Consider the following 21,619-nt stretch of genomic DNA (forward strand, 5'->3'; position numbering starts at 1 on the left):
TTCACTGAAGGTGGTAATTTAAGGGGAACTTGGTAATTTGAAAGTATAGCTCGACTGTTGTTCTAAATAACCAAGAATAGCAAGAAAGCAAAAGTGATATGCTGACCAACACAAAGCATTTTAGTTTTACAAGATCCTGCATTTCCATTATGTTACGGCACCTTACGGACCCTGACAAAAAAATAGCAAAAAGAAATAGACTTTTGCTTTACACATATATTTAGTATTGTCATTTTTTTGACAGCAGCATTCACATCAGTCTTTACACCCCCCCCCCCCCCTTCAAAAAACATACAATTGAATGTATCTACCACAATTGTACACAGGCCAACACTCATTAAGGTCAACTTGGCAAGCCAATAAACCTACCAATATGTTTTTGGGTTGTGGGAGAAAACCAGAGCACCCGAAAGAAACCCATATAAACATATGGACCCATACAAACTTCAGGCTGATAATATTCTTGATGGCGATAGAACCATTAACCCTAGTGTTGCAAACCCACAAGTTTTTAAAAATGTATACCTATTCCTCTGCCATGTAGTTTTGGTAAAGCTTTGACAATTCACACCAGCTGACAAGTGTTATGCAGAGAGCACACCTACTGGTGTGCGTTGCATAGGGGCAGTGTGATGTCTTGCTTGCCTTTGCCATCACACATTCAACAGCTTGCCTTTTTTTGTTTTTATTTTTATTGAAATGCCACACAATGGCATTTCATTCAACTCTTTGCACTGCAGAACGCTGCAATGCTGTGCAGTACATTTTAATATACTGTGTAAAAATAAAGCAAACGCATGGCAGGGACGCTAGGGTCACAAATTGAATGATGGCTTATGAGAAGATCCACAACAGGCAGCTCACTGCTCATATGAACATGTATGAGGAATCCACAAAACAAAGTCATTCAGGAGCATTACATGTCATCTCCAAGGTCACAAGAAGGCCAGGCATAGCAGTATAAAACAGTGTATTCATCCACATGGTATAGTTAATATATTGCACACAAAAAGGTTAAAAAGTATTGCCAGCTTGCTAAATTGGAACAAAGCAATCACATACTCTCATACAGCGGAATCAGGGGTGTATCCAGACCTAGTCTCATGGTATGGGGAACTAATCCTGGATGACAACTCTGTGGCGGCTTATGATCAAAGTGAATTTCTGGTGTCTACCAGGGCTCAGTCCGCGAGAACTGTGGACCGGAAGTGACAAGGGTGGTGACCCAGGAAAGGGGCATGCCCTAAAACATGTGGTCAAGACAATTGGCTTTTATCATCATTCCATCTACTTGTGATTAATTGCTGCCAGAACATCCAGCGATCTACCCTTCCAGCAGTTTTCCTTTGGAGTGTTTCCACCAGCCCGTGACATCACATCCAGGTTACCACCCATGTCACTTCCGGTCCACAGTTCTCGCAGACTGAGCCCTGGCAGACATGGAAATTCACTCTGCTCATAAGCAGCCACAGAGTTGTCATCCAGGAGTAGTCCTCTATACCATGAGACCAGGTCTGAATATACCCCTGACTCTGCTGTCTAAGGGTAGGCGATTGCTTTGTTCTGATTTGGCAAGCTGGCAATACTTTTTAACCTTTTATGTGCAATATATTGATTATACCATTTGGATAAAAAAAAAAAAAAAAAATTACTGCTATGCGTGGCGTTCTTGTGACCTTGGACATAACATGTGGCGGCTCCTGAATGACGTTGTGTTGTGTAAAAATAAAAATCGGTCTTACGTAAATCATTGTACACCAACAAAGAATGTTGGTGTAAACTGAAACAATAGGACATAAGGCAATTGCCAACGCAGCTCAATGATCCTTAAGCCTGGTACACACCAATAGTCTCTGGTCATGGCCGCTGTACTAACGAACTAACCTTAGTACAGCGATCTCCCCCGCTGAGCTATTGTGTTCTGACAAGGGGACCCACTGGCTGAGAGCACTGATCGGGAGGCGGTCGGTTGCTGGTTTTCAAGGATGCTTGGCAGGCTTCTGTCGAACCGAATGTCGGCCGTTTTTTATAGAACTGCGACAATGGGCCAATGGGCCCGTGGTTACTAGGCTATAGGGCTAGTTTTTATGAGCTTTTTCTTGCAGCATTAACCAAGCACCTCTTTCATTTTTTATGCCTGTAGCAACTAGTTAGCTTAACTATTTTTACAGAATCATAGAAAGTCAACATACGAAACTTATTAAACAGTTCCAAAATATTATACAGGAATTGAGACGCATTCCCATTGACTTCTAATACAGGAAGCGTCCAGACGTTTCAACTCCTTCCAAGCACTGCTTGCAGTCACCAAGTCTAAGCAGTGATGTGAAGCAACTAAACACTTGTTTAAACAATGAACTTGTATTAACATTTCCTTACACTTGCAAGATTATGCAAAGTGTTTGGGAAGCATTGTTAATATTTAAAAGTGGTTCTTTGTAAAAATGAAGTCAGTAGTTATAAAACTGTAGCGACTGAATTCTAATAAAGAGCCACTCATCTGTCCCAGGATCCAGTGATGGATCCAGTCGGTTCCTTCACCGGTATTCTGTGACTGATGCAGGCATCTCAACTGTGGGCAGCTCCATAGAATTGCGCCTTGTGACTGGTCCTGCAGTCTTCTGGGACTGGTGTGGGCAGGGAGGGGAGAAGGAGAATTTCAGCTCGAATTGCCTAGACAACCTGTCATAACCAGATACCTGCTCCCCCCAAAAATTAGGTGCCAAATATTGGGGGGGGGGGGGGGAGTGGAAACTCCCCTTTTTTGTGAAGTTCCACTTTAACACCGGCCATTAACTCAAGTGTGATTAAGCTTTTACAAATCAAAGTGATCAGTTCTCCCAGTTCCCTTTGGTGATCTACAGAACACCTCCTTGTATATTTTGGTGATTTACACAGGCATACCTTCCACAACTACATATCTCACAAGCTATTTCCCTATACACAATGTGTGAGCAGACTTGCGAGGGTGAAAGCAGCACTGTTTTGCTGGGAACTAAATACTCAATGTATGGATGTGAAGAGGGAGTAGGGGTGGGGATAGTTAGAACTATGTAGTCCAGCAGGCAGGGTTGAAAACGTGTTGAGATTTTAGTGCAGAAATGACACAGTGTTGTCAGCCCCAACAGGAAGTTAGGAGCACACTGATATATAGCAGATCAACATGTACATTTCTGTACTTGCAGTGTTTTTAAATTAAATTTTAAAAAAACACGGGGAAGTGTGCACATATTGAAAATGTGTACTTTTTTTGTTTTTGTATTTTTTGCCCTGACATACAATTTAAGGAATAACCTGAAAGTGAGGTGCTTAGAGACCACCAGATTTTACTATAGTGAAAATACTCTGACTCGCAATGGAGTTTAACCTGTCTTATCTGTACAAAGAAAGCATAATATATGTTAACACTGAAATTGTCTCCTGGCAGAATTTTTGTTTTACTTATGGAATTAAATTTGGTTAAGAATAGCATGGAGTTAGCACAAAAAAAGGTTACCTCCTGAGTTAAGAAATCGTTTCCCACTGCGCACCACGGGGTACTTGTCCGCTAATCTCTTGTCAGGCCAGACTAATGCTTCTGCAGCAAATACAACCTTGTGCTTTGTTTGCTGGAATTTTGTGAGCAATTCTTCAGGGCCTCCAGAAAAGATGACATCATAACTAGTAAAAAAAAAAAAAAAAAAATATTTTAACTGTGGGGTTATATTAAACTCCTTTTACAAAGCAAAGGTAATAGTCTATGAATCATCAATGCATGTTCTGAATACTATACAATTCTGTCCTTTCTACTCCATATAAATTAGAGATGAGAAGAATGAGTTTTGCAAAACTGATCATGAAATTCATAAATTCCCAATAGACTCAACAAACCATCACATGAAGAAAAAATATTGATAATAATAGTCAAAAATATCAAAGAAATAACTAAACCATGGTAACACCACCACCCTTTCAAATGCTTGTCCACTGGTCAGCAGTAAAAATATTATCAAATGGCATGTGTGCAAATAAAATTAACACTAGCTATTCTAAAGATGATGCATGTAAAAACATTGGCCATCACTCTACAAGCGTATCACATCAAAATATTCAAAACACAAGTGAGCTGCCTAATCGGCTGTCACTCAGCAAATTTTCATTCCATGATATCCTCTGGAGAAGAAATAAAATATCCAACAGATGTGCACAGGAAATTTATACGCAAGTCATATTGTGCTGATACCATTTCTTTTATCGTTTATAGAGCACATACTGGCAGGAAAGAATGGAAGTACCCAACAATCCACAGATATAATTTTGCCCAGATGTACACAAAATAAACTTGATCGAGTGTAAGAAGCTTGTTTCCAAATACGAATGGATTCCTTGCATAGGCGTGCCCACAGAGTGTGCCGGGTGTGCCCAGGCACACCCTAATCCCCCCATGCACATTAGTGTTATCGTTCTGTGTAGCAACAGGATCATGGGAAAGATCTCCCTCTTACCGGCTCTGCCATAAGAGAAGTGTTTATCCTTTTCTCTTTCACTGTGCCAGAAGGGAGATCGATGTGCTGGGGTCATATATATGTAGATACATACACATGCATGTGTGTTTGAGCTTAAGGGTACACACCCTAATGCATTAGACTGCGCACACCTATGATTCCTTGGTAATCGCAAAGCCATATAATACCAAGTGAAATTACAAAGCTTCAGACCTATGCATATCGAAAAAATATGTCCATAGAAGATTCTGATAAGAAGAAAACTTCCACTATAGATTCAGGCTTGTTTGCAAACAGACAGTATTTGTAGTACACAAAATTCGTTACCAGTAACAGCGTCAAACCATACTCCACTGAGCTTACAAAATTTGAATTGTGTATGCATTGGCATATATTCATAAAGAGATCTTCTGGTTTAAATTTTTCGCTGGAGATGCTAGCACTATGATATCAATTGTCCTTCCGCAGGTAGGCAGTCTATGTAACTGTGGGGACATAGCAGGCAGACAGACACTGTCACTAGGGGTTTTCAAATCTGGACAAGCAGCTGTATCCGTACAGCCACTGCATCCCCACAGAGTTACATGGGCTGCCTACATGCAGCTCCTAGTGGATTGAAATAACATGGCAAAAAAAATGAATTCTGTGTGTAAATAGGATGGCAGTTAGTGGCAGTGCCAATCCAGTATTCAGTAAAACATGAAAGTTCTTGTATGTACAAGCAAAAAGATGTGCCAAAAATGTCCAAAGTGGTTATACTCCTCCAAACTGTAGGCAAATCTGACTGCATTCACTGAAAGCTTGAATCTGACTGGTTTTGCAGTATCAGTTTGGGTTGCCCAAATTGCTTTTCTCACAAAATTACCAATTTCAGCAAAAGTGAAAAATCCTAGGCCTCTTGCACATGGGAGGAGTAAAAAATGCTGAGTTTTTTACTGATCTGAAATTAGATGCATTGTCTACTATGAGAGACTGAACACAGCTGAGAAAAGATCAGTAATAAAAACTCTGGGTACAGAGCAGTAAAACCAAAATAGAAAATTTTACATATGAGTTTAATTTACTCATATGCATGTTTGCTCGTCTAAGCATGTTGACGTGAGTATAAATGAGTATATTACAATACTGTCGATGAAGAAGAATTTTACTTGTCTACAAGCTTACGCACCTTTACTCGCCTATACTCAACATTACACAGTTTTTGACCACCTTGAACATGGGCGTCACAAGTTCCTGAGTAAACATCAGTAAATGACAACGCCTGTGTGCAAGGATCCTAAATCTTGCCCACAGAGAAGCAAAGACAAAATTTGTTTGGAAAATAAAAATATACCCACTTTAAGGAAGAAAACCCTCTAAATATAGAGGGGTATATTTTGGATAGCTTAGTTTATTTCATGCGCTTTGTATTTTTTTTTGGTGTCAAATTTATTTAATAATTTGTGTACTGTCTCCCCCCCCCCCCCCCCCCCCCCACTGTCTGCATTTTCCTACTGGGCACTTTCACCCCCTTCCTTCCCAGACCAATTTTCAGCGTTCAGTGCTCTCGCACTTTGAATGACAATTACTCAGTCATGCTACACTGTACCCAAATGAAATTTTTATCATTTTATTCACACAAATGAAGCTTTCTTTTGGTGGTATTTATTCACCACTGGGTTTTTTATTCTTTGTGATACAAGCGAAAAAAGAGCAAACATTTTGAAAAAAAAAATATTTTCTACTTTTGGTTTTAAAAGAAATCCAATAAAATCAAACTTTGTCATAAAATGAAGGCCAGAATGTATTCTGCTACATGTCTTTGGTAAAACAAATTCTGATAAGTGTATAATTGGTTTGTGTGAAAGTTCTAGAGTCTACAAGCTATGCTACGTATCATTGAAAATTGATGTACTGATGGCCTCTCATTTCTTGAGGCCCTAAAATGTCAATAAAATACAAATACCCCCTTTTTGGAAAGACGACAGTCCAAAGTATTCAAAGTATCTAGTAAGAGGCATAGTGAATTTTTTGAAGTTGCAATTTTTTTCCCACAATGCTTTGGAAAATGAAAACTTTTTTTTTTTTTTTGCCGCAAAATTGTCATATTTACAAGTTTTTTTTCACGCACTCCATAGGCATACTTGCAATTACACCCCAACACACATTCTAATACTCCTCCTGAGTATGGCGAGACCACATGTGTGAGACTTTTCCACAGCCTGGCCACATACAGATGCCCAGCATTCAAGCAGCACCTTCAAGCATTCTGGGAGCATAAAATTACCCATCTAATGTCATGACTACCTATCACACTTTCACACTTTTGAAGGCCCTGGAGCACTAGGACAATGGAAACGCCCACAAAATGACCCCATTTTGGAAAGCAAATGTCTTTGGAAAATGTGGAAAGAAAATGAAAAACGCTTTTATTTTATTTACATAAAGTTGTCAATTTATAAGAGATTTCTAACGCATAGCAAAAATGTGAGATTTCTAACACATAGCAATAATGAACACAGGCACACTGGGATCATGCAGCCACGCTACAGCACCCAGTACCTTAACCACTTACAGACCAGCTGTTTGACGTTGAATACCGGGATTATGGCAGCATATAGCTACCATAACCCCGATATCTTTTTAAACAGCGGGCGGTCCGTTTTCAGATAAAAGTGGCCACTGCGGCGGACTCGCCAGAAGATCACTTTTATTGGCGATGGGAGAGGTGCCCCCCTTACCGCAGCTCCCCGGTGATCTCCACCACTTACTGAAGCCGTCGGTAGCGGCGGAGGCGATCGGATCCTTTCCCCTCTAAGGCATGGAGTAGAGTGAGGGAAAGATGTCCCCCACTTGCCTCCATACCATTGGATGATAGAAGTGACATCAAACGTCACACGTCACTTCCACCCAATGGTCTTAACCACTTGCTTACTGGGCACTTAAACCCCCCTCCTGTCCAGACCAATTTTCAGCTTTTAACGCTGTCGTACTTAGAATGACATTTGCGCGGTCATACAACACTGTACCCAAATTAAATTTTTATTATTTTTTCCCACAAATACAGCGTTCTTTTGATGGTATTTGATCACCTCTGCGGTTTTTAGTTTTTGTTAAAAAAATTGAAAAAGACAGAATTTGAAAAAAAAAGAAATATATATATATATATGCCCATCAGTGCCGCCTCATCAGCGTACATCAATGAAGGAGAAAAATTACCTGTTTGCAAAATTTTATAACAAAATATAAAAAATATATATATATATATATATATATATATATATATATATATATATATATATATATATATATATATATATATATATATATATATATATATATATATATATATATATATATATATATATATATATATATATTTTTTATATTTTGTTATAAAATTTTGCAAACAGGTAATTTTTCTCCTTCATTGATGTACGCTGATGAGGCGGCACTGATGGGCACCGATAGGTGGCAGTGATGGGCACTGATTGGGCACTGATTGATGGCAGCACTGCTAGGTGGCACTGATTGGCACCACTGGTGGGCATTGATAGGTGGCACTTGTGGGCATTGATAGGTGGCACTTGTGGGCATTGATATGTGGCACTGCTGGGCACTGTGGGCACTGGCAGGTGGCAATGAAAGATGGCACTTGCAGGCACAGATGAGACATATGTGCCTCCTTCCTCTTCGGGACTGTTGTCCCTTTGACATAAGTCGGTGATCGGCTTTTTTTTCCTCCTCACGCTGTCAGCGTGAGGAGAAAACAAAACCGATCACCGAGCTTTTGTTTACATCATGTGATCAGCTGTCATTGGCTGACAGCTGATCACATGGTAAGGGGCCAGGACCGGCCCCTTACTCGGATCTGTGATCACAGCGCGTGCACAGGGGAGGACGTCCCATGACGGCCTCCCGGAAATTGAGGTCCGCGCTGTAGCCGTCATTCAGCTATGGCCCGGACCTCAAGTGGTTAAAGGTTTTTTTTTTTTTTTTTTTTTTTTTTTTAATTGAAAAAAAATAAATTAAAAAAAAAAAAAAAAAAAAGGACATTTATTTTATAAGTGTAAGCTTTTAAGTGTAAAGGTGAGATCTGAGGTCTTTTTGATCCCAGACCTCACATTAAAGAGGTCCTGTCATGCTTTTATTCTATCACAAGGGAGGTTTACATTCCTTGTAATAGAAATTAAAGGGACACAACATTTTATTATTTTTTTTTTGTAAAGCGCCCCGGCCCACCAAGCTCATGTGCAGAAACGAACGCATACATATATCGCGCCAGCATATTAAAACGGTGTTCAAACCACACGTGAGGTATTGCCGCGATCGTTCGAGCGAGAGCAATAATTCTAGCCCAATACCTCCTCTAACACATAACTGGTAACCTGTAGAAATTTCTAAACGTCGCCTATGGAGATTTTTAAGGGTCAAATTTTGTTGCCATGCCACGAGTGGGTGCAATTTTGAAGCATGACCTGTTGGGTATCAATTTACTCGGCGTAACATTATCTTTCACAATATAGAAAATTGGGCTAACTTTACTGTTGTCTAATTTTTTAATGCAAAAAAGTGTATTTTTTCCAAAAAAATTGCGCTTGCAAGACCGCTGCGCAAATACAGTATGACAAAGTATTGCAATGGTCGCCATTTTATTCTCTAGGGTGTTTGAAAAAATATATATATTATGTTTGGGGGTTCTAAGTAATTTTCTAGAAAAAAAAACTGATTTTAACTTGTAAACAACAAGTTTACAAAAATAGGCCTGGTCATTAAGTGCATTCCAGGAAAGCGTGCGTTGGGAATATGGACTGAGGTACATTCATTTGACGCAAGTTGCACCACTTTTAGAACACATGGGAGCCGCTTTGAAAAGAAGTTTTTATGAATTCAAGGGAGTGTGTTTTGACATAAGAATGAGTACAGGACAGTTGAAATGACCGTCTGTAACCCTCAATAGCAATTTAAAGCCCATTAAAAAACAAAAAAGCACCTTAAAGAATATATACACTCAAAAATTAAATATATTTTGCAGCTTATCATAAGAGGTAGTGGGTGCATTTTGTTTTATTTTTCAAGCCAAGAATATTTTCATCTACAGAAAATATCTGTTGATCTTGCCAGAAATGTAGTCTCCTTATCACATCAAGTGAGACAAAACTAAAACCAATCTCATCTTTCTTCTGTAAAGTGGGTGGCAACCATGGCTCCCACCACAGATACAGGAAGTGTTTTATCACAGTATTACCAGGTGAAATTTTAAATTAAAAAAAGTAAAAAATAAAAACTAATGCAGCAAAGAACTGCAAAGCTGCAAAATCTTACATTTTGAGTTTTTGAATTAAGATATGCTTTAATTTTACATTTCCTAATAACTCCATTGCATTTCACCTACTTGATGATGTTTTGTCAAAATGTCATGATTTTCACTGAGATTTCAGAGAAATTAAAGATCTGAGCTTTACTCATCTTTAATATAAAACAATGAAAACAATGAAAGGTTACATGCATGGCACAAGTTATTTTATAAAAAAAAAAGGCTGCCAGACTCTTTGGTGCGGAGGCGTATTTATGTAGGAGCTCAGGGTGATGTTTTCTTCCTAACAGTTGCTATATCTATTTTAGACAATGTTAGCACTGTAGTCCTGTCAGAGAAACAAGAAGCAGATACAGATTTTTCCACCGAAGACTTTAAAGTAATCACACATCGATGATAATCTAGAAAGGGCACAAATCTGTGAAATGGAAATATAAATTCTGAAACGTGGCCCTTAATTGTGCACAATTTTTCATCATAAGGCATTTCATCCATGTCTCCAAGAGGGAGTTGGGTACACTTATGCACTTACAGGAATGTTAAAAATGTTCATAATAATCCAACACATAAATCAGAGTGCAGGGAAGTGTGAGGAGTTTAGATAATTACATAATTACTAGATAATTTTATAGTTTTTAAATGTAAATTTGTTTTAAGTCCTTGCAACCCTTTTATTCATCGTTTGGCCATAATTATTAGGGCCCCCCCCCCCAAAAAAAAGGTCTTTTTGCAGGCCAGGGAATGATAGGAAAGTTCTTAACAGAGATACAAACACACGGTGCAAAGTTCTTTCCTGCAACCACAGGTTTCGTACAACTCCCCCATCAACACAGACAGACAGTGCTGACAGGGGAATTCTTCCTGCCGAGCAATTGTCTTCTCCTGGCGGGGGTAGGGGTGGGCGGGGGAAGCCACCCCGCCGGGAAAAGACTGTAATTATCGCTAGCGGCTATAACAGCCACTAGCAATAATTTCAAGAGAATCTGGCGGGCTGGTTGTAACCAAATTGATTGATCAATCAGCTTGGTACATTCAGCCTGCCCATTATCGATTCGAACCATGTATGTACAAATGCAGAGCTTTGCCCTTTGGGACTTTAGATGGAGAGCCACACAGTCAGTAATAAAAACATAGGGGGTTATTTACTAAAGGCAAATCCACTTTGCACTACAAGTGCACTTGAAAGTGTAGTCGCTGTAGAGCTGAGTATATGGAAGGAAGGGTAACCCATTGAAATCTATGGTATCCTACTGCAATGAATGGAGTGGCAGCCTCAGCCTGGACTCCAACCAGGCCACGCCCCCAATGCATTTCACTCCCCCCCGGAGCTTGGTCATAGTTTGAGTATATGCCAGCAATAGAACTGGGAAAAGGTGTCATAATGCCAAACAGTTGGCCCAAATATACAAATCCATTACACAGTTACATACAGCAATCAATTAGTCCATGGTAAATGGGTCATAGCATCTATAGTGACCCAACACGTTTCATGAGTTCAGTCTCACTCTTCAGGGGTTGATGCATAGACATTATTTATAAAGTAAAAATGGTTAAAAAAATATAACACATTTGGTTTTGAACAGTGTGTGGCCGGCCTTCGAGATTCGAAAAGGCTTCCTGTCCCACGGATAATGTATCTTCCCATTTCTTGTCCTGAAGAATTGGCACAAGAATTAAAAAGTCGCAACCTTCTCATGGAGGTTACAGGCAAAAAAAGGCCTGAAAAAAACACATTAACGATTTTTTTTTAGATGTCGTCTGGTGCCTGTTTCGCCAACTTTGGATAGAAGTAACAGGTGCGTAAAAAATTGGGTGTTGCTGGTGCCTTCACACCGTAACTCTACAAAGGTCCTCTTGATGAAAGCAAGAATGGGCCTTGCTGTAAAAAATTGAAATGATATGCACCTGTCAAACAGGTGCGAAAAAATTGGACCTTGGGTGTTAATTGTGTCCATGGAACCTATACCAAAAGATTACTTCAAGATAAAATCAACACCCACAAAACTAGGCAGCCTAGACAGTCTTGCAGAGATTTCAGATCCCAAACACATTTAATCAGCAACATCGGCATCAGGGACTTGATAGCTGCTGCTAATCTAGGACCGATTCATTTTGAGAAATGTCAGTTGGTCAACGGAGTCTGTGGACAGACGCACTCTTATCTGTTGAAAAACCTCTGGCAGCACTGAATGCCCATTTGGAAAGCACGCTGGATGCAGGGCAGCCCAGCAGCTCAATTGCATACTGGGCAGGTTCTGGCCAATAGTCTATTCTCATGACCGACTAACTCAGTGGAGCGTCTACTGGAAAGCTCTCCGTGTCTGTTTTTGTCCCTAGATAATTCACCATATGATGCATACGCTGCCAATGGGATGTTGAAGCTGACAGCCCCGGGCGTCGAGGACTACGTGCAAAGAAATAGCGACTGGGAACCTGTAAATTGAATCCACCAGATAGAAAAGGCAGGAGTTGTAAAGCCAGCAATTTGATCAAGCTGGAATTTAGATGCTGGGCATGTGGGTGGCAGGGAGTGTATTTTTGTTTTTCACTGCAGCAGCTGGGGCAGAGAAATTTGCTTGTTATACCATCATCCCTGTAAGAGGAGGCTGCCAAGAGGTCACCATCATTAAAATATAGCAGGGGTAGAGATGAAAGGTGAGGAGAAGTAGTGTGTCCCTTGTGTGTGGCTCTTGCCAACAGGCTGAGTGGTGGGAGGCTATATGCCTTTGCAAGCACGTGGTACCCAAATGGCTGGCGTTTTTGCCATGCTTGATCTGCTTGCGGTGGAGATTGCAAATTGCAACAGTGTGATCGGCTGCACGTGTACTAAAAAAAGGCCCACACAGCTGAGCCATGGGAAGTGGGCCGGCTGAGAAGATCTCTACAATCTGATGGAATAGAGTGACTCCTCCCTACTGTTCCATGATGGCTGCCTCTGGAGGACATCCTGCCTCATTGGGGTTGCGCCTCCCCCTCACTTTCCTCTTCTGCCCTATTAGGCACTCAAGTTGGGTCGGTGACCTCATCATCATCATCCCTTCCATCTGCATCATCACTGGAGTCAACTTGGCAATATGCTGTGGCTGGGGGAACATGACTGTCAAATTTGTTTATTAGTGTTCTCCCCTCTGTGCAGGCTCGTGTTACTCCCTTCCTCTACCTCAGAACCAACATCAGAATCAAATAATGCCTGTGCATCGTCAAGGAGCAAGTGGCTGATGTGGCGTTTTAAAAACTCACCTGACTCCTCCATGCATGATGGTGGGACTATGGCAGAAGTAACTGTGTACACGGTGGCAGAATTAGTAAGCCAGTCCACCACCTCCTCTGCATGCCAAAGCTGGATAGCACAGGCAACATCACTAAACACAGACAAACATGCCCTGCCTGAGTATGGACCACATCCACCTTTGCCTGTGGACACAGACACTGCTGGCCCCCTCATAGTGGCATGGGAACGTCTGCCTCTCCTTGTTGGCCTCCCAAACATGATGGGGGGGGGCTTATTATCCAAATTTAATAGATACTAGGAAACAGGTGATTTAATGCACTTTATTGAATGAAAAGTGGTGTTTGATGCACTTTAAATTGAGAACTGCCGATGACAAAATCGAAAAAACTATATAAAAAAAAAAAAATTAAAAAAAGGGGGGGACACCAGCTTCACAGTAAAGCAGTGTACACACAAGCAGAATGTCCGACAGAAAGAGTCCGACGGAAGCTTTTAATCGTCTATTCCGACCGTGTGTGTGCGCCTCAAACTTTTTTTTTTTTTTTTTCGAAAATTCTGACGGGCCTAGAAATAGAACATGTTCTAAATATTCCCGACGGAACCGATTCCTAATCGGGAAAACTGCTCGTCTGTATGCTGTTCCGACGGACCAAAAACGATGCATGCTCTGAAGCAAGTACGAGACGGAAGCTATTGGCTACTGGTTAGTGAACTTCCTTTTTCTAGTCCCGCCGTACGTGCTGTACATCACCACGTTCTGGACGGTTGGACTTTGGTCGGACTTTGGTTTGACCCAAGACCGCATGAATGGAATTCCGTCGGAGTTCCATCGGAGAAACCTTCGGAGTTTATTCCAATGGTAAAACCAGTCGTGTGTACGTGGCATAAGAAAAACTTCGGCTGACAATTAAAAAAAAAAATGGGGACATGCAGGGGATCAAAAAAAAAAAAAAAAAAAAAAAAAAGAAGATGCAGCAACCAAAAAAAAAAAAAAAAAAATGTGTATATAGCACTAAAATGTAATGTAATGCTGTTAAACATTGCACTACACTATACTCACACTAACTCGCTAGTAGCTAAGTAGCTCTCCACTCCAACAACATACTGCAAAAGGTTCCTGTGGGAAGAAACCTTTTATAGTGTGGGGTGGGACTATGAGCACTGAGCCATGACTGGGTAAAGTCATCATAACATTGTCCAATCAGGGCTTTGACAGTGCTCGTTTTAGGTTCTTTTCATACTTAGGTGGAGAAATTAGCTAGCTCTTTTGAGGACCGCTGTCTTAGGTCAATAATGTGTGCAATTTTAAATGTAATATAGTATATTATTAATAATTATCCCTGGTCAGTTACTCATTAACGTGAGAAACAGCCAGTGCTTTTTACATCAAGAGGACTGATTAAGAGAATATTTCACAGAGCTGTAGGCTGGATTAAATATGTAGAATGTAGTCCCATTTATGATATGGGTTGGATATAATGATTTGTGCTTAAACTTTTTCATCCCCACAGAAGGAAACTGTATAAGCATCTTAAAAAAGGCTATCTTATAATTTATCCATTTCAGTTGCTTTCAGAATTAAACCTGAATTCTAAGTACAAGACTGACCAATCACAGATTGTTGCCTGTATATATCATCTGATTAGGCTGAGACATATTTGAAACGCCCAGCTCAATGCAGTTGGATATTTTCACTTACAGGCCAAGTCAGCTTCCTAGAAGCGGACAAGAGAAGTCTGATAAACAGAAGATGTGGTTGCCGCAGTGAGACAGGCCAGAATGAATAAACACTAAAAACAGTTATCTCACTGTCCAGCAATCCTGCTGTACCTGCCTTCATCTGGATGTCTTTATTACACAGGAGCTTACTGTTCATGTAAAGGCCATTGTTTAACTGCCTAGAGACAAGTGGGCTGGAAAACGCATTCAATAAAAGGAAGATTTATATATGCATCCTACAATTACGTCAAAATTACTTTAACAGAGCACAGTTTGTTTAGGCATTGTTTAAAGACCCGTGTTTTTCTTTTGCTTAACCTCTATTGCCCATTAAAAAGTTTAGCTTAATTACCAGAACAGTTTTGAGCGTTTTATTCCATACATGTATTCACAAAGCCTAACTCAAAAAAGATTTCAACGTGTGACCAATTTTGAAGTTTCTTAAACTTGTTTAAAGAAAAAAAATGTATCCTTATTCCCATGTCTGTTAGGTATTTACATGGGCCTGTAGTGTGAAAAATTCCACCTATTATATCTGATTGTAGGCCACATGTTGACAAATGATGGTAATCTCTGGAAAGACAAGGTGCTGCATTGTTTTTATGTAATCTATAGCAGTACATATCAGTTTGAATCATTGGTCCTCCTAAAAGATCACCAGACAAACCCAACCGTCTAAAAAACTATGGTTAGATAAGCCACAAAGTAGATGGCAATGTCTTAACTGTATACGGCATGTGCAGTGAAGGCCACAGGGAACTTTTTGATATTTGTCATGGAAGTAGTAACCTTCTCTTCCATTCATACGACATGGAAAATCATTTTATGGCTGAACTACAGATGAGATTTTCCATCATACTGCTGCATGCCTCTGCAACAAATGTAAGTTTACATGTCTTGGCTAATTGGTTTGAAAAACGTATGCACAGTCCTGGAAAACTATGGCACTGAAAGATCATTCACAGTAGATAAAATACGATTATACATTTGTAAGTAAAAACATTAACAATAAAGGCAGTATATGCTTGTATGTATAGGAGAGTGCATTTCACTGTGAACCCCTACAATCTGAACTTGGCTTCAGTTAGTGTGGGAATATTGCTAATGTAAAACAGGTCAGCTACAAAGTATTATCTGCCAAGCCTTGTAAAGGATTGTTAGAACACTAATAAGGTCAATTACAGGGGTATTTAAAGTTACAATGGTGAAATGAACAATGGAGGAACGCTAAATTTAAAAAAAAAACAAAGATTGTCAGTTACGATGTCATGTTCTAGGCTTGTTTTCTAACACAAGTTTGACTGTGGGATCCAAGTATAGTATATTTTATTTATTAGACAGTGACATTATTAATTAGCACAAAAATGTAAAAAAAAAAAAAATATGAGATCATCTCATGATTCAAGATAGATGTTTAGACGTCTTTTAATCCAGACAAATAGCTGGATTTGATTTACATGAGCTCACAACAGCAAAATACAGCTGTTTAACAAATTGAATTGGAGAGATTTTCCCTTTGGAGTGGAAGTAGCATTGACACTAGAGTGTTTCAATATAATAGAAAAAATATGGTTTCCTAATAATCTGTATTACACCCAGGCTGTCAAAGGGACAGGAAGCATGAAAAAAAGAAAAAAAAAAAAAAACTTCAGCACAAGAACAGAGACAGTAATAAAATCTCTTTAGTAAGAAAAGTGTTTTTGTTGAAAAGATTTCCCACCATTTCCCATCCCAGTGAAAGGTAGGTATGAACAGAAACACAAATATAACCAGATGGTGAGGATTGAGTTGGCAATTAAAAGGGTAATCTACAGTGGTGAAATAATTATTTGACCCCCCTGCAGATTTTGTAAGTTTATTCACTTACAAAGAAAAGAAGGGTCTAGAATTGTTATCATAGGTGCATATTAAAATTATAGAATATTAACCAAAAATACAGAAAAAAAAATCATGATACAAATGCTATAAATTGAGTTGCATTCCAGTGAGTAAAATAAGTATTTGATCCCCTACCAACCAACAATCATTTTGACTCCCACAGACTGGCTACAGTAGGTGCTCATGTGGTACACAGATTAGTCCTGTCAATTTTTAAAAGGTGCTCCAAATGACAACTCCTTATGAGTATAAAAGACATCTGTCCACAGAATCTCTTTCTTTCATTCAAAACTCACCATCATGGGCAAGACCAAAGAGTTGTCAAAGGACGTTAGGGACAAGATTCCAGACTTGCACAAGGCTTGAATGGGCTACAAGACCATCAGCAAGAAGCTTGGTGAGAAGGAGACAACTGTTGGAGCAATTATTCGCAAATGAAAGAAATACAAAATAACCATCAATCGCCCTCGGTCTGGAGCACCATGCAAGATTTTGCCTCATGGGGTAAAGGATGATCATGAGGGATCAGCCCAAAACTACACAGGAGGAGCATGTGAATGATCTCAAGGCAGTTGGGACCACAGTCACCAAATAAAAAAAAAAACATTGGTAACAAAATATGCCACCATGGATTGAAATCCTGCAGTGCCCGCAAGGTCCCCCTCAAGAAGGCATATGTACAGGCCTGTCTAAAGATTGCCAATGAACATCTAAATGATTCAGAGAAGGATTTGGAGAAAGTGATGTGGTCATATGAGACCAAAAATAAGCTCTTTGGCATTAACTCGACTCGCTGTGTTTAAGGGAAGAAAAATGCCAACTATGACCCTAAGAACACCATGCCTACAGTCAAGCATGGAGGTCGAAACATTCTTTGGGGCCGTTTCTCTGCTGAAAAGGTCTTTGCCGCATTGAGTGGCCAACGGACAGGGCCATGTATTGTAAAATCTTGGATGAGAACCTTCGTCCTTCAGCCAGAACACTGAAGATGGGTCATGGATGGGTCTTCCAGCATGACCCAAAACATACCACAGAGGCAACAAAGGAGTGGCTCAAAGGAGAAGCACATTAAGGTCATGGAGTGGCCTAGCCAGTCTCTAGACCTTAATTCTATAGAAAATTTATGGAGGGAGCTGAAACTTCAAGTTGCCAAGCGACAGCCAAGAAACCTTAAAAATTTTGAGAAGATCTAGAGAGTGGACCAAAATCCCTCCTGAGTTGTGCGCAAACCTGGTAACCAACTACAAGAAATGTTTTATCTCTGTGCTTGCCAACAAGGGTTTCTCCACCAAGTACGAAGTCTAGTTTTGCTTGGGGATCAAATACTTTAACTCACTGAACTGCAATTCAATTTCTAACATTTGTATTATGTTTTTTTCAGGATTTTTGGTTGACATTCTATCTCTATCATTTAAAAATACACCTAGGATAAAAAAAAAATTACAGACCTTTAATTTCCTTGTAGGTGGCCAAACTTACAAAATCTGCAGGGGATTAAATAATTATTTTCCCCACTGTACATGAACAGCTACTGAGAAAAACATGGCAGTTGCCATTGCCAACTTCATTCTGCTGGACATGGCTGTTATTGTGATCCTTTAATTAAATTGTTTCAGTCAATAAAGTGATTGTAAAGTTATTTTTTATTAAAATAAACATTTTATACTTACCTGCTCTGTGCAGTAGTATTGCAGAGAGAGGCTCTAAACTTCCTCTTCTGGGGTCCTCCGCTGGTGCTCTAGACTACTGCCCCTCTCTGAGTGCCCCCATAGCCACCCACTTGCTATTGGGACACTCATGTGGGCTGAATCCTGAGCCAGGCTGTGTGCATCTATAGACACACACAGCACAGCTCGTCCTTGCTCTTGCTCCCTCCTCACTGGATTTGATTGGCCGAGTGGGAGCCAATGACTCCCGTTGATCTCAGTAAAGTCCAGGAATGCAGGAAGAGAGCGCAAAGCTGCGATGGATCGAGAGTGGTGTCAGGTAAGTGTGTGTGTGTGGGGGGGCACAGACAGTGGAGGGTTTTTTACTTTAATGCAGAAAATGCATTAGGGCAAAGAACTTTCTGCCTCTAGAAACACATTAAACCTGATTAAGTATCAAAATAGGGACGTTCTTCCAAGTTCCCTGGTCTGCGTATGTCAGTGGGGTGGATTTACTAAAGGAAAATAGGCTATTTACTTTTCAAGGGAAGCTGCACTTTGCAAAGGGAGTATTTCCCAGAGTAAATTCTGTGAAATTTCATTTTGGAAAGACGACCCAATCACATGCAAGGAAAATCAAAAAAGCACAGCATTTTTGCTTACATATGTATGAATGATGCAAGTCAGCAGAGCTTCACCTTTCACCACTTTGCAAAGGAATTATTCCCAGAGCAAAGTGAACTATCTTTTTGCCTTTAGTAAATTAAACCCTCATGGCTCATAGTATTGAAAACAATAAAACAGCATTACATTTAGGCAACTAGAGGAAGGACAGAATGTTTCCTCTTCTTGTTACTGAGCAATTTAATCACATGATGACAATTACAAATGCGATTACAATCTTAATAGCTAAACTACACTGATATACACCAGTTTCCACATGCAAACATCCCAATGATAAAAAGACAAGGTACATCTACCTACTGTATTTTACATGGGTTGCCTGAAGCACCAAGCTTACAGATGGAAATGAATTATGACGACAGGTAGACCTCTATCAAAGCATCCAACATAAACCAGAAGCCAGAGAATGGCTCATTCCACCAGGCTCCATAACTAAATATCACTTTGGGTTGATTATTTAGTAATAAGTCATGCTAAATGATAGTGTAATGAGCAGCAGAAGACCATCAGATTCTGGCATAGTCTCCATATTTCCAATGTCATAGTGGAAATCTGTAAAAGGATATGGGCACTCATGGCATTGCTCATAAACTGGTAGCTGGAGATTGAAAATAGATAATTATATAATCTTTAGTGATCAGTTTTTTTCCCTCTTACTGACAAGGCATTTTTTTCCTGTACTGACTAGCCATTTTTTCCCCATACTGAACAGACAACTGACCATGCATGTTTTTCTGCTACTGACCTCCTTCCATCTACTAACCTCTGATGTTGAGGCATTTTTTACAGCAACGGATGAGGATTTTTTTTCCCTCTTACCGACCACTGATGTCAGAGTATTTTTTGTTTTTACTGATCACTTATGATGCAATTTTTCCTGCTACTGACAGCTAACACCTGGGCATTTTTACCTATCACTGACACCAGGGCATTTCTCTCACCTTTAAACACGGCTGCCAGGGCATTTTTTTTCCTCCAACTGAAGACTATTGTGGGGGATGTTTTTCTTTACTCCCACTTAGTGGAAGCTTTTTTTTTCTCCTACTGACACTTGAGCATTTTCACCTACTATCCATTGCTAATAATATTTTAATAATGCCAGTTATCAGAGGAAATAATCTGTAAATATGTCATATTCCAGGAATGTTAAGTACACTAAAGAGGAAAAAAAATTTAAAAAAAGCATGCAAATGGACAGAACACTGGATACGTGATAAAAGAGGAGTCAATTTTCAAAAAGGGGCCAAATTTAACAGTAAATTTAAAAAAAACATTTATTTTAGCGACTAATCGTAGATTTCCCATTTATCATTCTTTTCAACACTCTCTATGTCTTTAGTACAGAGGATCAGTTAAATGTCTCAGGTTTTCCTGATTATGATTCTCTATTTTTCTTGCCTAGTTTAAGTTACCTAAGCATGACTGCTGCACTGCCATGGGTTGACTAGGAGGTCAATATTGCGTGCAAATATCTGTAACCACCAGGTCAGAAAAACAATCTGCCAAATCTGTATTCTGTGCAGATTATTCCTTAGATTTAAAGGAATCTTTAATATGAATCAAGTATTTTTGAATGATAAAACTGATAAATCTTAATATATAAAATGCAGCCATCTAATATACTGTATCAATTGAATTCATCCATAAGCCCCCCAAAAAAAAAAACAAAAAAAAAAAAAAACACACACCGCACACAAAAATAATCCCCCCTTTTGTACAATTATGCAATATTGTACCACTTAATTTCCAGCAAACTTGTAGTTGTAAGCTTCATTCTATGCATGAAGGTAAAAAACAAACAAACATTCTGTGTGCAGCATGCCCCCTAATACTTACCTGAGCCCCCTCTTGATCCAGCAGTGTCCACAAGAGCCTTACCTCTCAGGGGACTCACACTCCTGATTGGCTTTTGGCACCAGCGGATGCCATTGGCTCCCACTGCTTTCATTCACAGCCAGTGAGTCAATCAGGAGACAGAGGGGGCAAAGCCGAGCTATGGCTAAGTGTGTGAATGGACATACAGAGCCACTGCTCAGGAGTGTGCCATCATGGGTGCCCCCACAGCAAGCTGCTTGCTGTGGGGGCACCCAGCAGGAGGGGGGAGCCAGGAGCACCAGTGTGGGACCCGAGAAAAGGATTCAGGCTACTCTGTGCAAAACCACTGCACAGAGCAGGTAAGTATAAAATGTTTGTTTTTTTTTTTTTTGTTTTTTTTTTTTAAAAACAAGGGCTTTAATATCGCTTTAAGGGAGCCTGTCCTATGACAATTCAAAGTAAAGTAAAAAACACTCATGCGGCTATGCACCTTATATTTTCTTGTAATTCTAGGGGCAGGTCTGAGCCATACCCTTAAAAGGGCTTAGTATCCACCAGTCTAGCTATTGGCTACTCAGGTGTTAGGCAATGCAATGTGGGAGCCAAGAGAGTCTTGTGTTCCCTTATACTCAGAAGACCTTGTTTCTTCTCAAAGTGGCTTGGGAAGCATGTGGAAACTATGTGACAAGCCTTTTACATTGTTCTGGATGTGAAAACGTTCAGACTTTGTAGAAGTGTTAGTTTACACTAAATTCCTTTTGGCATTTGCAGTCTATTGCAGTGCATTTTACTTATTTTTTTCTAGGACACAAATGTATTTTTACAAACTTAATGCAACATTTCTTGGGTTTTATGAGGGGAAAAA

At 39.8% G+C, this 21,619-nt stretch overlaps 1 protein-coding gene and 1 non-coding gene across 3 annotated transcripts in view; both read right to left on the reverse strand.

Annotated features, from left to right (window-relative positions):
• Window positions 1–21,619, reverse strand: part of PLOD2 (procollagen-lysine,2-oxoglutarate 5-dioxygenase 2) — a 197,062-nt gene that overhangs the window by 103,239 nt on the left and 72,204 nt on the right. For both annotated transcript variants that reach the window (XM_073625894.1, XM_073625893.1), the window contains exon 4: window positions 3,497–3,660. In XM_073625894.1, coding sequence (XP_073481995.1) covers window positions 3,497–3,660 — 164 coding nt within the window. The remainder of the gene's footprint in view (window positions 1–3,496; window positions 3,661–21,619) is intronic.
• On the reverse strand, window positions 15,409–15,543 carry LOC141141643 (U6atac minor spliceosomal RNA). Its single transcript, XR_012244184.1, has one exon. It is a non-coding gene; the product is annotated as a U6atac minor spliceosomal RNA (small nuclear RNA).

The sequence above is a fragment of the Aquarana catesbeiana genome, linkage group LG04, assembly GCF_042186555.1.
Source record: "Aquarana catesbeiana isolate 2022-GZ linkage group LG04, ASM4218655v1, whole genome shotgun sequence".
Lineage (NCBI taxonomy): Eukaryota > Metazoa > Chordata > Amphibia > Anura > Ranidae > Aquarana > Aquarana catesbeiana.